Source organism: Urocitellus parryii, chromosome 6 (genome assembly GCF_045843805.1).
Source record: "Urocitellus parryii isolate mUroPar1 chromosome 6, mUroPar1.hap1, whole genome shotgun sequence".
Lineage (NCBI taxonomy): Eukaryota > Metazoa > Chordata > Mammalia > Rodentia > Sciuridae > Urocitellus > Urocitellus parryii.
Genome location: NC_135536.1, coordinates 2,151,706 through 2,171,372, shown reverse-complemented (window position 1 = coordinate 2,171,372; position 19,667 = coordinate 2,151,706). Strand labels below are relative to the sequence as shown.

At 56.8% G+C, this 19,667-nt stretch overlaps 1 protein-coding gene across 7 annotated transcripts in view; it reads left to right on the top strand.

Annotated features, from left to right (window-relative positions):
• Pacs2 (phosphofurin acidic cluster sorting protein 2) overlaps window positions 1-19,667 on the top strand; it is a 76,179-nt gene that overhangs the window by 34,245 nt on the left and 22,267 nt on the right. For 5 of the 7 annotated variants that reach the window (XM_077800336.1, XM_077800333.1, XM_077800335.1 and 2 more), the window contains exons 2-8: window positions 8,862-8,949; window positions 10,460-10,549; window positions 11,807-11,932; window positions 15,502-15,664; window positions 16,139-16,212; window positions 16,433-16,513; window positions 17,689-17,748. In XM_077800336.1, coding sequence (XP_077656462.1) covers window positions 8,862-8,949; window positions 10,460-10,549; window positions 11,807-11,932; window positions 15,502-15,664; window positions 16,139-16,212; window positions 16,433-16,513; window positions 17,689-17,748 — 682 coding nt within the window. The remainder of the gene's footprint in view (window positions 1-8,861; window positions 8,950-10,459; window positions 10,550-11,806; window positions 11,933-15,501; window positions 15,665-16,138; window positions 16,213-16,432; window positions 16,514-17,688; window positions 17,749-19,667) is intronic. The other 2 variants (XM_077800337.1, XM_077800334.1) reach the window with 1 other exon arrangement.

Genomic DNA, 19,667 nt, shown 5'->3' with positions numbered 1-19,667 from the left:
AGTGGGGATATGACCAACTCTTTGTTGTGTGTGTATTTTACCTGAAAAGAAAAAGAGAAGCCAGGTGTAGTGGCCATACCTGTAATCTAGCAATTCAGGAGGCTGAGGCAGGAGATTTACAAGTTTGAGGCCAGTCTCAGCAACTTAGCAAAACCCTGTCTCAAAAATAATTAAAACAATAAAAAAGGGCTGGGGGCGTAGCTCAGTGGAAGTGTGCCCCAGGTCCAGTCCCTAGTGCGCGTGCATGCGTACACACACACAGCTTTTCTGTGTGCTGGGCTCTGTGTGGTAGCCCAGGTCTGCCTGGGACTCTGCTCAGCCCAGACTCCTCCACCTGGTGTCCAGACCCTCACCTCCAAGAGCTGCTCCTGCCCAGGGGCAGGTGCAACGAAGGAAGCCCAGCTGACCCAGCCATCAGATTGTGGTGGCTTAAAGGGGTGCCCCATTCCACAGGGACACATGGGCGTCAGGTGCCCTCCTTTATTACTCGTGTGTGTCCCCCGGCAGTAGCAGGGCCTCACCTCTGGCTCATGTGGCATGTAGGGGTGTGCAGGAGGGGGATTTTCAGCCCTGCAGGGAGCACACTGCTGGGCTGGGCTGCTAGGTCCTGCACACGGGACGGGGGTAGGTGCCAAAGGGTCCTTCTGGGTGCTGGCAGGCTTCCCTGGGAGGAGAGGATCCCAGCTTCCTCCCTGCCCTCTGGGTGGGGTCAGCCCCCGGAGCGCTGCCTGCTCGGATCAGAGGTGGCTAGCAGGGAAGTCGCCTCACAAGAGCCGGGGGCCATGAGCTCAGATGGCCCCTGCGCCCCTGCTGTGTGAGAGAGTTTGCCTCCTTCGCTCTCTACTGCCTGCAGGCCATGTGCTGCTGATGGACACTCAGTGACCCCGGAGGGGAGGCCCCACTCCCATGTCTGCTGCCTGTGCTCCATGCTGGCCCAGGGTCCCACGTGCCGTAACTCAGGCACCTCTGCCTTGCTCTTTGTCCCCATGCCAGGCTCTGAGTGCTCCCCAGCATGGTCAGCTCCAGCGCCCTGGCTGGCGGAGAGCCTGGCACTAGCTGAAGACTCAGATTCCCTTCCTCATGACCCGTCACCTCCTCCCTGCAGCACCGGGTCTGGCCCCCTCTTCAGACTGGTCCCCACATGGAGGCAGCTCCTTCCTTTTGCTGCTAAGACCCAGCCTTCAGTATCCAGGGGTCCTGTGGCCACCACTGGCTGCATGGCAGTGCTGTGCAGGTTCTCACAGATGGACAGTTGTGCCGGCTGGAGCTGGAAATGGTGCTGCATCGCTCTCTGCTGCTCACACGGAGCAAGGCCAGCCTCTGTGAGGAGATGGAGGTGGCTTTAGGTGTGCCCTATGTGGGCCAGTATGAGGGGACAGGAGAAAGAAGGTGCCCAGGATGGCAGGAGGTGCCTTGTGCATGTGCAGACTGTCCTGGGAGGCAGGGCCCCAGGCTGCGGCTCGAGAGCTGCCCTCTCTGCTGGGGCCAAGGAGGTGCAGCCACCTGGCTGGGAGCAGGACAGACGCCGTGCAAGAAAGACACTGAAACCTGTGTTGGTGTCACACACAGGGTCTGAGGCTGGACTTTTTTTCTGGGTTTTGTGAGATGGGGCTCTTGCTACATCACCAGTTTCGTCCTGCTGGGCAGATGTGATCCTCGGCTTCAGCCTCCCAGGTGGCTGGGATTACACGTGTGTCACCATGTCCCCAGCACAAAACTCATTTTGAATGCATGTATTAGAAAATGAGATTTGTCACCTCATCATGGGAGCATTCAACTCAAGTTTTCTGAAGAACGGAGTGGATTTTTACTAAGTTAGAAGAATGGAGAGTACAAAGAGCAAGTCTTAATGAAGAAGCAGATGCTCTGGAAAAGTGTGATTAGCTAGCAGACTTCTGGCAAAAGTGAGTCAAGGTGCAATCTGTAACCTCAGAGACTCCAGGGGGCCCAGGCAGGAGGATCACAAGTTGGAGGCCAGCCTCAGCAACATAGTGAGGCCCTGTCTCAAAGTAAAAAATACAAAGTGCTGGGGTGTTGTTCAGTGGTTAGGCCTCCCTGGGTCCAATCCCCAGCACCAAAACAAAGTGGGAAGAGGAAGCACACCTGATTGTAGGAATAAAGTGAAACGGATGAAGTTTGAAACAACATCGTCGATAAAGGTGAAAACCTTGATAAATAGAATAACCTTCTGGAAAAAGTATGAATTATTAGTTGAACATCCCTAAGCCGAAATCCAGAGTGCACCAACATCTGCGGTTTGTTCGTTTTTGATTTTTGAGTGCCATGATGCTGAAAGTGGAAAACCCCACTCCTGACCTCATGACAGCTCAAGTGGAACTTGTGTCCACCAAGGCTCTGTGTGGCACTACCTCCTGGCTGTGCGTGTCTGGTGTGTTTGACATGAAAGTTTGTGCCTCTTCAGGGCCCCAGCCCCAGCCTCAAGGTACTCCGTGGTGCAGACGCAGATATGCCAGAACCCAATCCAGAGCACTCCTGGCCCCAGGCCTTCAGAGGAGGGCGGCTCCACCTGCGCTCAGTAACGGCCATCAAGCCTCGTCCTCCTCGGAGCACACCAAGGGCTCTACTGGTGACTTTTACTAAATCTTCAAGAAACAAATTCTTTGTGTGTCCCAGAGATTGGGCAGGCTGGAAAGGAGCCGGGCTGTCTGCCCTGGGGACAGTGGTGCCGTGGAAGCCCACAGGGCCCCTCAGGGAGGGTGGGTGAGGCATCTGTGCCCAGGGCACTGTTCACCCGTCACACTCAGACCCAGAGAGGAGCGACAACTGAGGAACCAGCGTGTGTTTTTAGAAATATGGAGCAGGAACTTCTTCCAGGATCACAGACCTCACCCTCCAGGATCTCGTGCATGTCTCCTGTGCTGTTGAACTTGCTCATTCACTCTGCAAGTGCCAGCTGCCTGCTGCCCTGTTCTGCAGCCGCAGAAGTCACCTTTTCTTAAAGATCATTAAAAAAAATTGAGTTGTATTTTTTGGGCCTATATGTCCAGAATTCTCTGATAGGGAAGCATTTATGGTTTGTGAAAACTGTAGCTAATCTTAGTCACTATTCCTCTAAGCCTGACGGATCCTCTAAGCCTATGGATCCATCGACATCTGCTAATTTTGAGGACTGGCTGTGTCCTATGTTCTGGCTTCTATGCTAAGCCCTTAATGTGATCATCTTTGAATTTGTGCAAAGCTTGGGGTGGGGTGGACTGAAGATCAGGTGTCTGGGAAGTGACGTCGTGGACACCTGACATGTAAATCGATGTAAAACCTCGCTTGACATTCTGACGCGGGGAGGGACATTTGCAGTGTATTTGAACTGACAATTAGTATCTAGAATAAAGAATTCCTAGACATCTGTAGGAGAAGGCCTCGCAATAGGAAAACATGCCAAGGACCAGGGGGGAATGCCCAGGAGCTGCCCCTGGCCTGGGAGTGAGCACCAGCCACGTGGCTCCCTGCAGGCAGGTATCCTGTCCCGAGGACGGCTGCCAGGTTGAACCAAGCCCAGCTGGAGGGATGCTGCGCTGCCCCTCCTGAGCGAACACATGTGCTCACTGCTACCCGTGTGTCACAGGGGTTGCAGTCTGGAGCTGGCCAGCTGGTGGCTCTCTGACCTCTGGGCTGGCTTCCACTTCCTCCAGCCATTGCAGCCAGGAGGCAGGAATGGGCAGGGCTGCCACCCAGGAACTGATGCCCACTGCCTCTGCTCAGGCCGCCTTGCTAGGGGCTTGAGCTCAGCAGGCTTGCCCAGATGCCCTGGAGGCAGGACTGGGCTCTGGCAGGAAGCTGATGCTGACAGCACGGGAGACTCACTACCAAGGAGGATGCAGGCAGAGTCTGGGGACAGGCAGCAGGCCCTCGTGGGGACACCAGTTCCTCAGGATGTGGGGAAGGCGTGGCAAGGAGCCCACTGGTGTCGGTGGCCTTTCCCTGTGTTTCTTTAGGAGGCCTCCATCCTGCAGAGTCCCTGCTAACTGCACTTGGTGGACACGGGCTGACCCCTGAGCCTCCCACTGCTGCCTCCAGTGTCTGCTTTTAGAAAAGCAGCAGGCTCACCAGCCAGGTACCACCTGGGGCTGCCCCAAGCAGACTGGGCAGGAGCAGCACTGGGCACTCAGCAGGTCACCCCTGGGCATGGATATGGTTCCCTGTTGGCAGGCTTGTATTCCATATTGACATTGTCTTAAAATACTTGTTTTTCCTGGCACTGGGGATGGAACCCAGGGGTGTTCTACTATTGAGTCACACTCCCGACCCTTTTTATCTTTTATTTTGAGACAGAGCCTCACTAAGTTGCCCAGACTGTTCTTTAACTTGCAATCCTCCTGCTTCAGCCTCCCTAGTTGTTGGAATCATAGGTGTGCACCACTGGACCCAGCCTAAAATACACTTTGCTTCATTTCTGTGACTTCACCGTCACTATCACAAGACTTGAAAGTACCAGGTGCAGGTTCATGTCGCATGTCCTTGTAGGCTTGTTATGAGGCTGTTTGGCCTGGTATCCCAAGGCAGCTGTCCTCTCTCTTTAGACCAACCTTGGGTCAACAGCAAGTGGCAGTGGTGCTGTCTGGCTCAGTTTCTCTATGCAGGTGATTGTTCTTTTAATGCTGTGTGCAACAAATAGCCTTTCTTAGAACATACCTCAGGATGCCAGGAAATAAACACACGAAGGATCACACGTGTGAACCCCAGTGGGCCGGAGTTGAGCGCAGCCGCAGGGAGGAGCCCCTTGTGATTGGTGCCCTGCAGAGCTGTAAGCTGGGGCCTTGGGCATCTACCAGGAAGAGTGGCCCCCTAAGGTGGAAGCCACAGTCCCACAGAGCCTCCTGTTCTGCAGTGTGGGGTCCTCCCAGCAGCAGCAGCCTGTGCTGCCCCACGTCAGAGAAATGCCAAGGAGCATAAACTTGTAGAACCAGGACCTCTGAGAGCACCAAGTATGAGAAATTGAGACCTTGAAACCCTGGCCCCCAAATAAGTGTCAAGGGTGGGTACACACACACACACACACACACACACACACACACACGTTCACAATTAGTTTATAAAAAGCAGAATCCAAATAGGGTTTCTGTTAGCAGTAGGTTGGTGTGTCTCTTAGATCTGCCCCCACCTTTTTTTTTCTTCTGACACTGGAGATTGAACCCAGGGGTGCTTTACCACCAAGCTACATCCCAGCCCTCTGTCGTTTTGAGACAGCTGGCGACTTGCTAAGTTGCCACAGCTGGTCTAGAAGTTGTGATCCTCCTGCCTCAACCTCTGGAGCCCTGAGGTGACAGGCATGGACCCTGCCTTTCGCCCTCACTTCTAAAGGTCATCACACATCCAGTCACGGTGGTACAAAAGTGCCATCCCAGTGAGTCAGGAGGCTGAGGCAGGAGCATCACAAGTTCAAGTCTAGCCGCAGGGAATTAGTGAGACCCTGTTTCAAAAAATAGAAAGGGCTGGGGGACATGGCTCAGCAGTAGAGCACGCCTGGGTTCCATCTCCAGTGCCAAAAAGGAAAGAGGAAGTGATCATATAATAACGTTGCATTCCACACCTCCTTTTACACAGCTCTCGAGTTCTCACCAATTCTGTGTCCACCACTCTCTTCAGGTCTGCACCTCGGGACAGTCCCACATACTGTCCATACCCCTCCTGGCCTCTGCACTCTCTGCTCTTGGCATTGCCCTTCCAGAATGAAGAGCTGCACAGCCTGCTGCCACTGGCCTGTGCCCAGCACAGTACCTCTGGAGGGTCGTGCGTGTCCACCACCCAGCCTCAGGTGGCCCGGTTGCCTCCTGGCCAGAGGCTGCAGGTCTTCCTCTGCCTGTTTCCAGCCCTTGGCCACTGAGCAGGCTGCTGGGGATGCGTGCAGGCCTCTGAGTGGACTGGGCTTTTACCCTGGGAGGCGTTCCAAGGGGTAGCAGTGAGCCTGGTGCTACAAGAACCCGGCCGGGGTGTGTCCGGGGGGGCTCTGCACTTGGCGTCCCTGCAGCCACAGGAGCTCCAGGTGCTGCTGTCCCTCCTCTCCATCCCCTGGGGTAAGGTCTCTTTTCCATTTTCTTTGTGAATTTGTAGTGCCATCTGAACAGCTGTGTGGCGGCCGCTCAGTCTCCCCAGTGGCTCTGGCGGGAAGCACCTTTCACGCCCCTCGCCATCAGTGTCTTTTAATTCACTCACTCGTTCATTAGGTTTGTTTTCATATTGATGAGTTTTGAGAGGGCCTTTTCAGTGGGGTAGAATCCTTTGTTAAATGTGTGGTCAGCAAAGACTCTGCTGTCCAAAGCTTGTCTCCTAGCAGAGATTTTTGCAGATTGGCCTTAGGTTTTGACAGGTTTGGTGAGTCAGCTTCCTGTCCTGCCTGACTGCTATGGCCCCTCTGCCGGGCACAGACTGGCACTGCTGCTGCTCCATGCAGGGTGGAGCTGCCCTCTCAGAGCTGAATGACTTCCTTCTTTCTCTTCTTTCTTTTTTTTTAATTTTAATTTTTATTATTTTTTAGTTATCGATGGACAGAACGCCTTTACTTTGTTTGCTTTTATGTGGTGCTGAGGATCAAACCCAGTGCCTTACATGTGCTAGGCAAGTGCTCTGCCACTGAGCCCTAGCCCAGCCCCAGCCTAGCCCCAGTCCCTGCCACTTCTTCCTGAGTGTCCAGGGCTGTTCTAGCTCCTTTGCTGTTGCATGTAAAATCAGTTTATGGACACAGACTGAACTCCTGGATGTCTCTGGCATGGTGCCGGATGCACAGGTCGGGATAGGGAGGGCCAGCAGCACCCCTCGTGCCTGTACAGCTCTGTCCTTCCTTCCAGCACTCGGGGACTTCTAGCGTGAAGGTCTGCACTGTTTTAAACCAAGCATTTCCTCTTTGAGGGGATTTTATTGTTTAAATAATTAATTGAACTTCTTATTTTAAAAAATATATGTACATTTTCATTGTCAATGAGCCTTTATTTTATTTAATTCTGTGTGGTACTGAGAATTGGGCCCAGTGCCTCACACCTAGATCAGCGCTCTATGCTCTACCTCCGAGCCACAGCCCAGCCCTGAGGAGATCTGTAAATGGGTGTCTTTAAGCTTTGCCCACCCTCCTACCCCCCACCCCGTGTGTGTGCATTAGCTTGTTGCAAGTGGCCCTGGGACGTGTGGCCCGAGAACACTGGTGGATTCCAGAGCTAAGTCTGCATTTCTTGGTGTCATGTGCATGCACGAGCAAGGTCTGAGACCAGGGGCTGCTCATCTCCCTCCTGCCTGTGCCGTGTCCCCGCCTTGCCTCTTGCACTAGCAGGGCACATCTGTGTGAGCCATGGTGTGAGAGCCCAGGTGCAGGCCTGGGTCCCCTCTTGGGGTGGTGCCCAGTCCCTCACCTGCAGCGTTAGCCGTGGGCATCCTGTAGCTGCTCCAGGTCTCAGCCTGTGCAGAGAGCTCCTGCTGGGTGTGGCACAGCTGCCCTCCAGCTCCACTCACACACTTCGGGCGTCGGGGCTACCCTGCAGCCCAGCCCAGCCAAGGTCCAGCCCCAGATGAGTGCAGGGAGGACCACAGCTCTCTGCCAGCCTCCTACTCAGGTCCAGCAAGGCTGCCTCAGGAGGGGCGTCTCATCCAAGGTGAGCAGGCCCAGCTGCTCAGTCATGGACAGGCAGCAAAAAAATGCAGGAGGTGGGAGGGGCTGGGTCCTGCAGGGCACGTCCCCACTAGGCCTCACCTCGCCCAGGCCCCACCGCCTGGTCTGGGCCCTGTCCTCTAAGGTCAGCTTGGGCTTGCCTGAGGCTTCTTTTTCAGGATATTTGAGCTGATAATTCAACTTATTGGTCAGAGACAGGATGAGCCCCATTACTGTTGCGTCTTGGTGGATTTGGGTAGTTGGTGGCATCAAAGAAGTGTTTGCCCTGCTCATGTTTTGATGTCTGCAGGTCTTTCCTGAAGTGAGGACTCCTGTCCTCTTTCCCTTTGTCCAGCTGGAGGTGTTCTGAAGTCTGCCCACACCCAGGCCACGGGTGCTCGCTGCTCTCTGCTTCTCTGGCTGGTTTCACTTAGCTGCTTCTGCTCCCTTGTCCCCTTCCCTGGGCTCCTCCTCTTCCCAGCTCTGGCAGCCCCTCCTGCGTTTTCATCTCAGTCGAGGCCCCTCTGAGGCGGGGCTGCCGGAGTGTGGTCGGCCTCCTGTGCAGCCTTACCCCTTAGTCACTTCTCAGCTGTGGCTTTGCCCCGGGGTCTCAGTGTGCTGACTGCACCACAGTCCAAAATGTCAAGTGGACAGTTCCAGGAAGAGCAATCTGCACATTTTAGATCAGACTCCCTTCCGAGCAGGGTGGCAAGGGTTAGGTTAAGTGCTGGAGGCCCTTCCTGCAGGGTCCACTGTGCAGCGTCAGCCTCTGCTGCTCCCTGCTGGCCAGTGCTCCCCAGGCAGGCTCAGTCCACCAGGTATCTTGTTGGAAGACACTGCCTGCAGTGACTGGGGTCCCCTGTGGGAACCCACAATTGCACAAGAGGTGGGGTTGGCAGTGGGAAGGTTAGGGAGCACTGAGTGGGCTGGGGAAGCCAGGGTGGGGAGTGCCATGTGGGCTAGGGTCTCTCCTCCCACATCTGGGAGCTGGGCTCGGGGTGATGCCATTACCCTGGTCTTTGGGGGACTCTCTGTTCAGCAGTCTTATGGGAGGGCTTTTGGGATCCTGGTGGCCTGTCTCTCCCACCGTCTGCTGAGCTGCCTCTGGTGAAGATGAGGCCCTGGCCATGGTACACAGGGTCATTTAGTGTGGCTGCAGTGGGCCAGGCCTGCAGAAACTTCTGGGAGGTGGGACAGCCAGGCTGGTGGAGGCAAGGTGTGAGTGGCCTTCGGGCAGCATCCAGGCTGGACTGTATGTGCCTTACAGGTTGTGCAGCCTGACTCTGAAGAAGCTGGCGGTCCTCAGGGAGCTGGAGAAGGAGCTCACATCAGTGGTGATTGCAGTCAAGATGCAGGTGAGCTCAGCCTGCCACCCCTAAGAGTCCCTCCTGCTTCCTCTTAGTGTGGGGCTGGCAGACACAGGTGCAAAGGCGCAGGAGGCTGCATCAGAGAAGCTGGACGGGGCTGGACCGTCCCTCTTTACACCCGTGGCCTCTCCCCCCATTCCCCATCATGTCCCTGGCCCTCTGTGTGTCGGTTTCCCCCTAGCCAAGGCCCTTCTCCATGGCCCCAGAGGCACCCAGGCCCTCGGACTGCATCTCCGCACTGCCCTCTCCTGCTGTCCCAGCTGGGTAGGTCTGGATCTCTGAGACGCAGAAGCTAGGATGACTGGTAGTAGGACAGGGAGCCGAGCAGGGAGCCGAGCAGGGAGCGAGGAAGGAGGGCTGTGGGGAAGGGCCTCCATTCCCCTGCCACCCTGGTCCAGACCTGACCGCTGATATCCCCCCACTCAGGCCACCCATGCCTGCTTCCTGCCACATGACCCTGCTCTGGGCTCCCTGGGTGGTGAGCTCCATGCCCCCTCCTTTCCTTCACATCCCCAGGCTCCCTACCCCCAGCCCCCTCTGCAGCTGCCTGCCCACCCCACCCCCAAACCTTGGCACATTCTGTGTCTGATGCTGCAGGAGTCTGGCACTCAGCACACCTGGCCACGTCTACCCTTCTCTCTCAGCATGAAGTCCTCAGGGTCTGTCCTTGCTGGACAGAGAGATGCTGTTTTTGTGTGTACTTGGGACTGAGCCCAAAGGCGCTTGAGCACTAGGCCACATTCCCAAACCTTTTATTTTGAGGCAGGGCCTTGCTAAGTTGCTTAGGCCTTCACTAAGATGCTGAGGCTGGCCTTGAACTTGCAATTCTCCTGCCTCAGCCTCCTGAGTCGATGGGATTGCAGGCGTGCACCACCATGCTCTGTGGAGCAGATCCTCTCAGACAGTACTGTGATGAACACTGATGGTGCACCTGAGTTTAATTTGGTGTAGGTGGGAGGTTGGGGTCCTGTCAGTTCATACAGTGACTTTCTACATGCTGACAGGAAGCTCCTGCTGACTGAGGCCACTTAACGCTCACTGTGCCTCGAGTGCCTGCGTACTTTGTGTCTGTCCCCAGATGGTGTCTACCCTCTCTCTCCTGGCAACAGTGTCTCTGTGCCATCAGCACTAGGCCTCTGAGGATGTCCTCTGGAGGGCCATCGGCCCTGTGTGATTTTTAAAATATGGGATGCCCAGCACACTGGCCTACCAATTAAGGCTGGCATCCTGCCGTGAGGTATCTTGGTGACTGTGTACTGTGGCAGGAACGTTCCTGACCCTCTCACTTCTGGGTGGGTCCTAGAGGTGGGGTTGGTGCAGCAAAGGGAAGAATGTGTTCAAGGCTCTGGTGTGTGTCCTATGCTGCCTCTGAGAACCCTCCTTGCTTAGGCCTCCTGTCCAGGATTTTCATCGTGACGGCTTAAAGAGTGACTAAGTGACCGTGTTGTTGGTTTCATTTAAAAATTCCCTTTAAATCAACAGATCTATCTTCTCACAGGGCTCCAAACGGGTCCTCCGATCTCATGAGATTGTGCTGCCCCCCAGTGGACAGGTGGAAACTGACCTGGCCTTGACCTTCTCTCTGCAGGTGAGTCTAATACGGGGTGATGGGACACTCTCTTAGTGCCCTGGATGTGGGGATGGGCCCTGCTCAGCACCTGGAGTGATGGACACTCCCTCACTAGGGCAAACTGTGTGCTTTCTTATTTTGATCTTCTCTTGGTTGTAGCTTATTAAATGATTAGAAAATTTTCTTGGTGTACCATGTTCTATTTTTATTCATTTCTCATGGTTAAAAAAATGTAATGAGGAGGCCACACATCAAATTCCCAGTTAAGCTCATTCTCATATATAGAGAAGATGGGCAGGAGTACAGGGGAACTCAGTCTACTAAGTTCACAGCCATGAGCATTGGGTGTGCCTAGTGGTGGACTGTCTCTCAGCTAAGATGTGGCTGAGCACCTCCCAAGGCCAGTGGAAAACAGAGAGCCCCCCTGGTTCTCTCCAGAGCCTTGCCCCATCTAGAAAGCCAGCCCAGCTCCAGTTAATTCAGCACCCACTAAACCAATTCATTCTAAGTTCCTATGACTCCTCTTCTCCTTTTAAATGTACGAGTCTGGTGAAATGCCCGTGTCCCTGCGAGCTCCCGCCAACTACCTCCCCATCACCACCCACTACCCACCAGCCCTACCCTGCCTGGCTACCTGGGGCCGGCCACTGGAGCTATCCCCACCAACATGCTCCTGGGGTTTGTAGTGTGTGTCTTTTGGGGGTATCCAGTTCTTTGAGGTGTAATTTACTAAACAGGACTCACCTGTGTTGAGAGCAGGACCCTTGGCTTCTGCAATGTGAACAGGCACACAGCCCTGCTCAGCCAAGAGCAGGGGCTCATCTGCTTTGGTCCCAAGGTGCTTTATCTGTGTCAAGTCTTGAGAAAGAACCTGTGAGCATCTGCTTGGGCAAGTCCCTCCAAGTAGTCCCCTCTGGCTGCCCAGCTGGAGGGTGCACACTACCGAGGGTGGGAGAATGCATGGGGGTCAAGGCCATGGTCGTCTCCTTCATGCATCCATGAACACACATGGCCCCCCAACCCAGATATCTTGGCAAGCCCTTCCCATCCACCAGCTTCAGCCAGCAGGGTGGGGGCAGAGCCAGGCAGCTCTGCCCCAGAATCAAGCCCTACTGCTGTGCTTTTTCCTGGGTGGTGGGAGACAAAGGGTCTGGGGACCAGGGGCGACCCTGAAAGGTCTCAGGCAACATCAAAGGTCACCCCATGCAGACCTGACCTCATGGCCCATGGGGCAGGCTGCACTGGGCACCTCAGGGCGCTCACTTTTGCCCGCAGTACCCGCATTTCCTGAAGAGAGAAGGCAACAAGCTTCAGATCATGCTGCAGCGCAGAAAGCGCTACAAAAATCGCACGATCCTGGGCTACAAAACGCTGGCTGCGGGCTCCATCAACATGGCCGAGGTGAGCGCCCTGGGCCCTGTGTGGCACTGTGCAGGCTGGTTCTATGATAGCAGAGCATTTGTATGTGGTAGATTGCTCCTACATATCCGGTGTTCACACCAAAGTGACCAGAGGAGTGGGCTCCCCCGTGATGCTGAGCTCAGCCCAAATGTGCTGCCTCTTCCTGGTCCCCTGGCCCCACATGGCTCAGCATAGCTTCTGCCACACATACAGCCCTATGTTCAAGTCCTGCTTCCATACCTACCCACCGTGGCAGAGGGCCCAGGTGGACCTGTCCTGGAGCCCCTTGCAGAAAGCTCCTCCTGGATATCCCATGTGGCCCTTGCCAGCCCCAAATGTGGGACTGGCTGAAGCAGTGGGAGCACCTCAGAAGGAAAACTGCCCAGCAGCCCCGTGTCATCCTGCGTGCCGTGGGGTGCTATGGGGCCAGGGGACTGTGCAAATGGAAGGGACTTGTGACATAGAGGCACCCTGGGCTGAGGGGCCCAGACCTCCTCATGGGTCCAGGAGCCACAGCAGTGGCTCTGAAGAGGGACAGCTGGGGTCTCGTGGAGCTGTATTGGGCCTACCTGGGGCAAGCATAGCAGCAGCAGGCCTGGCTGTAGCACCCCCACCCCTGCAGGGCTGCCAGACTCCGGTGCCGTCCAGCCCCACCAGTCACTGCAGGCCTGGGTCTCCCCGACCCCAGCTGCCCCGTCGTGCCGCACACCCAAGCCTCCCCATCCTGTCTCCTGGAACTTGCCTCTGCCCCCCAGACTCTGGGCTCTTCCTTGTGCTAGACTGACTGTTCTAAAGGCCACCCTGCCATGGCGGCTGCAGCTTTAAAGCCTGTCCATTCTTGGGAGAAAGGGCCAGTCCCTGGATGTGGCCTCTGCATCTCTGCTCCCCACAGCCCACTGCCCCACAGCTGTGTGCTCTGAAGCCAAGGTTGCCTCAGTGCCTGCCTCTCTGTGCTCCCTGGCCACCCTCCTCCAGGCCCTGCACTGTCCTCTCCCACCACAGCCTCTGGCCCCAGACCCAGCTCGGCCTTCCCACGGGGCCTGGTTTCCTTGCTGCTTGGCAGTGGCTATCCCTCACTGTGACCATTGCGGGCTGTATGTCATCCCATGAGCTCTGGTGGATTGGGGGATAAAGGTAGCTCTGACCTTGCCTGGGGGGCGTGGGATGTATCATGAGGCTCACCTGGGGGCTGTGCTGGCCTGTGGTCGCAGAAGCTGCCACATAGGAGTAGGCTGGGGCTGTCAGTGAGGCTGGTACTGTTGTATAAGGATGGCACTTGGCAGGAGGACAGTGTCCCTAAGGTTGGGACATGGGGTCAAGCCAGTGCATGGACATAGAGGTGACGGCTGGGTGGTCTCCCCGTGAAGCCCCAGGCGCCTCTAGCGGTAGTTAGCCCCACCTACTGTCCCTCTGGCCCTGACCCATCATGTGCTCTGCCCAAGGGACTTGGCGGGCAGAAAGGCCTGAGCTGGGTGTCTTGGGGACCTGCATGTGCATGTGGATGGCTGTCAGGGCCAGGGGCATAAACAGGAGAGCGCAACCCCAGGACCTGGCAGCAGGAGGAGCTAATGGCCCCTCAAGACCTGCTCAGGCAGGCATGGCCTCCACTCACACTGGTGAGCGTCATGGTGGTGGGAGGAGGCCCCAGCTCTGCCCCTTTGGGGTTCCCGTCCCAGGTGGACCCAGGCCTCAGCCTGAGCACCCTCACCCAGGTAGCTGGGGTGGCAGAATTGAGGTCTGCAGGACTGACCACTGAGGTTCAGAATTGTAGGTTGGCCCAGCATTTCCCTGGCCTCTGAGCAGCTTGCCATGGCTCTGAAACTCTTTGATGGTGAAAACGGGAGCCTGTAGGGTGGCAGGAGAAGGCCACCCCAGCAGGCTCGAGCTGTCACTGGGCCCATGGGCCAGCCAAGCTAGGGGGCGCAGGGCCCTCAGTGCCATATGGCACTACAGCCGGGCCCGAGTGGGATGGCCCCCTGGCCATCAGCATCACCCAACAGAGCTCCCAGCGGCAGAGCTCCTGAGTGCTGCTGGGAAGAGACGCCAGTCCTGAGGAGCCCTGGCCAAAGCTCGGAGTGTGCTGGGAGAGCCAGGGGTTCTGGGCTGGGGTGTCAAGGAGAGGTCAGAGGGAGACTGGGAACCAAACCGGGGAGAGGTGGCCAAGGTTACCTTCCCAGCCCCAGCCAGCCCTGGGGACTCTCCCTCATTTGTGGTGGCTGGTGTGGAGCATGTTCCCAACCCTCTTCACAGGACCAGCCCCTACACTCCAGGCTTAGGGTGCTCTCAGGAGCGGCTGGACACAGGGATCAGTGCAAGCGTGCCTTTCACAGGAGGTCCCATCTCCCTCTTACCCTCCCACATGGAGGAGGCAAGAGTGGGTTTTCTTGGCAGAGGCCCTGACCCACCTGTCTCCTGCAGAAGTAGTGTGGGCAGGCAGGGCCAGTGTGCCTACATCCAGGCTGCTGCTCACCCCCAACAACTGGTGGCCCTTCCCTCAGCCAGGGTCACTGGGATGGATCCATGTGTCCACCTCTGGAGAATGTTTTGGCCTCTGAGCCAGTGGTTCACACCAAGTCTGAGGTCACTGCAGGAAAGTGACAGGTGTGTGGAGCTGGGCCTGCAGAGGCAGGTGAGGGAAGTAGCCTCTGAATGGCATGTACCTGTGCAGAGTATGTGGGCACCTGTGTCCCTGTTGGTACACAGGTGCACAGAGCCCAGGTGTGGGGGAGTCTTGGTGTAGGGCTGCCAGCTGACCTAATTTGGCATCTGACAGGATGTGAAAGCAGATGTGAGCTTTCTTAGAATTTTATTTTTTTACTGATTAGACTTAGCACCCCCAAATCAGGACCCAAAATTTTAAAAAAATCTGATCTATGGGGCTAGGGCTGGGGCTGTAGCTCAGTTAGCAGAGCGCTTGCCTAAATGTGCAAGGCCCTGGGTTCAAGCCTCAGTGCTGAATCTGACGTATAAAGTCCTGACTTGGGTCCCATCAGCTGGCCACCAGCAGGGCTTCAGAGAGCGCGGGCCTGTGAGTGAGGGCTCTGAGACATGGTGGTGCAAGGAAGGCAGGGACCAAGGGATGGGCGCACCCTGCCTCTCTGGTTTGTGACTCTCTTGTAGCAGTTGACCCTAGAGCTTGATGGTCTCACAAGCCAGACCTGGTAGGTCCTATGCTTGCTCGTGGCCATTCTTTCTTGGCCCCCATGAACATGCCCCTGGACAGGCATCTTAAGGGCTGGTGGCCATGTCACATTCCACGCTGGCCCTCACCCCTGCTGCCATAGGTTGCTTGGCTGTTGTGGGAGCCGGGGCCTCCTGGATGGCTTCCCAGGCACCACAGGTGTGCCAGAGACCAGCTGGCTGCAGTCGGTCCTATCTGTTTCCTTGTCTGTGGCATCTAAGCTGGGGCTCTGCTCCCCTGCTCGCTCCGTCCTCATCCTGGCTGTCCCCCTAGCCCTGTTCTCCTTTGCTTTCTGTTGTGGACTCTATCTCCTGCTCTCAGATATGGGGTTGCCAGGGTGGAGAGCCCTTTCCATTTGCGGTACATTCTAGCACCATCCCCCCTCCAGGTGATGCAGCACCCCTCTGAGGGCGGCCAGGTGCTGAGCCTCTGTAGCAACATCAAGGAGGCCTCCGTCAAGGTGGCTGAGATCTGGATCATCTCCCTGTCCAGCCAGCCCATCGACCACGAGGACAGCGCCATGCAGGCTGGGCCCAAGGCCAAGTCCGCAGGTGAGTGGGGCAGCACTGTGCCCCTCCCTGCTGGTCTGCCCTGGCAGTGGGTGGCAGAGCTGTGGACTATGGGGCACCCAGGTCCTGAAGGCTGAGTCACATGTGCTCAGGAGGTGTTGCAAGTCAATCAGTGCCACCTGATGCTCTGGGGCCTGCCTGGGTGGCTTCATAGAGACCAGGTACCCTGTGGGCCATCCTCTCTGTCCCCTTCAGTCTGTGGCTTGGGACAAATGCTGGGCAGCTTGCAGCTGCTGCCACCATCACACCTGGGCCCCCCGGGGCAGGGAAGGCTGCTGGAGGTTGACTGGGGCCTGGCTGAGACGCTAGAGGGCAGGATGCAGTGGGGTCCAAAGCAGGGTCGTGTGGTCCTGCTGACCCTGCCAGGCCCGTGGGCTGGGGGCCTGTGAGCCACCTTGGTGCCAGGGCAGTGGGTAGGACTCGACGTCTCCGACAGACCCTGTGCTTGCTCCACAGACAACGACTCTGAGGACGAGTACGAGAGCTTCTCCTCGGAGCAGGAGGCCAGCGACGACGCTGTGCAGGGGCAGGTAACTGAGGCTTGCCAGAGCGTGGCCACGGCCGCAGGGAGGCCCTGGGGGCTCAGGGCACCTGGATTCTCCCACCCCAGGCTCCCACATGCCCAGGGGCAGCTCCAAAGAGGCTGTGGCCAGGGTGGCCTCAGCAGTGCCTCCTTAGGGCTGCATGCTTGGCTGGCCCCGCCCGGCCCAGGTGGGTGGTTGTGACCTCAGGCGTGTGCTGTGCCCGCAGGACCTGGATGAGGATGACTTTGAGGTGGGGAAGCCCAAGAAGCAACGGCGCTCGATAGTAAGAACGACGTCCATGACCAGGGTCGGTGGAAGCTGTTCTACTAACACTGGGTGGTGGGGCTCGAGCGGGGCACCGTGGGCCTGGGGCCAGGCAGGGGCATCCCTGGGCAACCCCCGACTGCCAGTTCCCGCCAGGTACTGCCCTCTGAGGCCTGCCCCAGGTCCTTGCTCCAGCTTTGCATGGTCACGAGGTCCCCAGGGTCTGGAGTGAGGCTAGATAGACTGGCCTTTGCTGCTGCGGCCTCCGTGGGCCTGGAATGGCTGCCTCCTTGCCTCGGCACCACTCATACCTATGTGTGGCCAGTCCTGCTTTGCCCTGAGCCCCTCCTGCCTGCGGTCCCATGGGCACAGGAGCTCGGCAGGGTTCCTTCCTCTAGGAAGAAAACTTGGGTGGGCCTCAGCCCTTCCTGACCCTCAGTGTCCTTCACTGGGAACTAGAGACCCTCAAACCCCAGCACTGAGCTGTGCCCCTGCAGGAATGGCAGTGTGGGTTGCCAGGGAAGTCTATGCTAGTGCTGACAGGGGACGGGCACTGCCCACTTGTGGCAGCATGTGAGAGGGAGGCCTTGGGAGGCTGTGCCCCTGTTGTGCCAGCTACTCCCACACAGGGAAGCTGTGTTGTCCTGGACTATGGTTAGCACCAGTCAAGCCTCAGCTCCAGGGCCCTGGGCCAACCTCTGAAGGGAGGTGGGTGGGGCGAGCCCTCTCTCTGTAGGTTGGCTGGGGACACACCTCACTGGTGGCCAGTGGCTAGAGCTGAGACTGTACAGCCCAGGGCAGCCAGGGAGCAGTGGGGTTCAGACTGTCCACTGAGCAGGGACCGCCACCTTGTCTACCATCCCTGCTCAGGGCCCACCCAGCAGCCTCCTTCCGGAGGGGGCTGGGAGAGCAGGAAGGGCTGTGAGGCTTCTGGAGGAATGGCAAAGCCAGCACTTGCCCTCTTGGCACCCCTAGCACCCCTGGGTGAGGCCTGGGACGGTCAGCTCTCCCGGGCATTCTTTGTCTGGCTTCAGCTGTGGCCAGAGACCTGGTGAACATGTTGTGGGACTCCTGCAAGAGCCACGTTGCATGTGTCAGTGCTGCTGAGTGTTTCCCGTGCACCTCCTCTGGCCCAGCGCAGCAAGAGGCCCAGGCACAGCCTCACGGTGCCCCAGGAGTGGCTCCAGGTCATGCCTGACTTTGCCGCTTGCCTTGCAGCAACAAAACTTCAAGCAGAAGGTGGTGGCGCTGCTGAGGAGGTTCAAAGTGTCCGAGGAGGTGAGTGGGCTGAGCCTCCCTGTTGAGCGGCCTGCTGGGGAGGAGGTATCTGATCTCTAGGCAGCTACAGCTCTGTGCTTTCCCTCTATAGGGCATTGCCCTCTGCCCGCCAGGCTGGGCGACAGTGGTGCTGTCTCCTGACATCTCCCGAGGTATCAGCAGAGAGCCAGGGACGGCCAGCTCCATGTCTGTAGAACTCCAAGTCATGGTCACCAGGGAAGATGGACACTGGGTTTTTGTGTTCATTAGCTTTCATAGATAGACTTTATTTGGGGAACTGTTTAGGCCCATAGAAAAACCAGGCAGGTGTGCACAGAGCTTCCGGTGCCCCTGCCGCCATAGGCGGTCTCCCTTGCTGCCAGCACGGCATGGGTTCTTAGGTTTTAAATTCTTCTAGCGTTTCTCTAGTTTCCAAATTTTCTGTAATGAGCTTGTGTAACTTCCATAACCGGAAGAAAAACTCCTTAGTGCTTTCATTTTTTGTTTGTTTTGGTTTGGATTTTGTTGTTGTTTTGTTTTGTTTTGTGGTACCAGGGATTGAACTCAGGGGCAGTTAACTACTGAGCCAGCCCTATTTTGTATTTTTTTATTGAGAGACAGGCTCTCACTGAGTTGCTTAGCACCTCGCTGTTGCTGAGGATGGCTTTTAACTCGCAATCCTCCTGCCTCAGCCTCCTAAGCTGCTGGAACTACAATCGTGGCCCCTGCACCCAGCTTCCTGGTGCTTTAACACATGATGTGATGCTGGGCTGCAGTGGAGAGGAGGTCCCTGGGTGCGCCACTCCACTGGCCACACGGCCCACATAGTGGCTCTGTGTCCCTGAACATGAAGGCCATATCACCAGAGCACCCATACTTGGTGGCTGCTCTGCTCAGGCGTAAGTGCTGAGATTGGCATGGCTTGGCCACGTGGGGCCAGCAGTGTTTTCAGGACCCACCTAGCAGCCTGCCTCTAGGAAAGGACAGCTTCCTCCTCGGGCACAGCTGGCAGGCCCTGAGTCTTTGCTCACTTCTGGTAGTGAAACAGTCCCTAATCTAGCTGCAGAGGGGACACTTAGCAGGGCAAACCCCTGGCCTGAGGCCTCCCTGACCCCTTCTGTATGCCTAGCAATGAAGGAGAGTCCTCAGCTGGATCTCGACCATGGGGTTCTGTACTTGGCGCAGCAGGGGACTGAGTCCCAGAATGTACCTGACCCACACAAATTGGGTTCTGACTTCTGGAACTCAGCTCAGATTGTGAAGATTCGGCCAACATCCCTAGGATGGTGTGACATTCGCATACGTTGATCAAGTCATGTGGTCTCTTTATCTGCCACTGTACTCCCTCTGGTGTGAGGACCAGACCACCTTGCACAGCTCTGTCCCTGTGTCTGAGTGTGTGCCTCCCAGCACTGCCCAGCTTGTGGCCTCACAGCAGCCCTGGGAGATGCAGGAGAGGCTTGGCAAGGGGCAGCCTCCTGCTGGGCCGGGAGCCGACTTAGACCACTCCTGCTGCTGTCACTGTAGCTCAGTCTGGGTAACTAAGATACACCCAAATGCTTCACTCCCATCCTGAGGCTAGAAGTCCAGGGTCACGGCTCTGGCAGATGGGGTGTCTGGAAGGGCCTGGTCCTCTCAGACAGTGTTGTCCACGTGTCCTCACACAGCAGGGTAAGTGGGAGGAGCACACTTCCTCCAGCCTCCTGTATGAGGTCACTAATCACTTCCCAAAGGCCCCACTCCTTAGCATGTCACCTCGGGGTCAGGTTTGAACATCTGAGTTTGAGGGCTCACGTTTAGACCCTAGCCCACAAAGTTCTTGTGCTTCTCACATACAAAATACATTCTTTCCATCCCAGTAGCCTCAAAGTCTTAACTCATTCTAGCCTCAACTCAAGAATTTAAAGACCCAAATTTGAATATCATCTGCATCAGAGCAG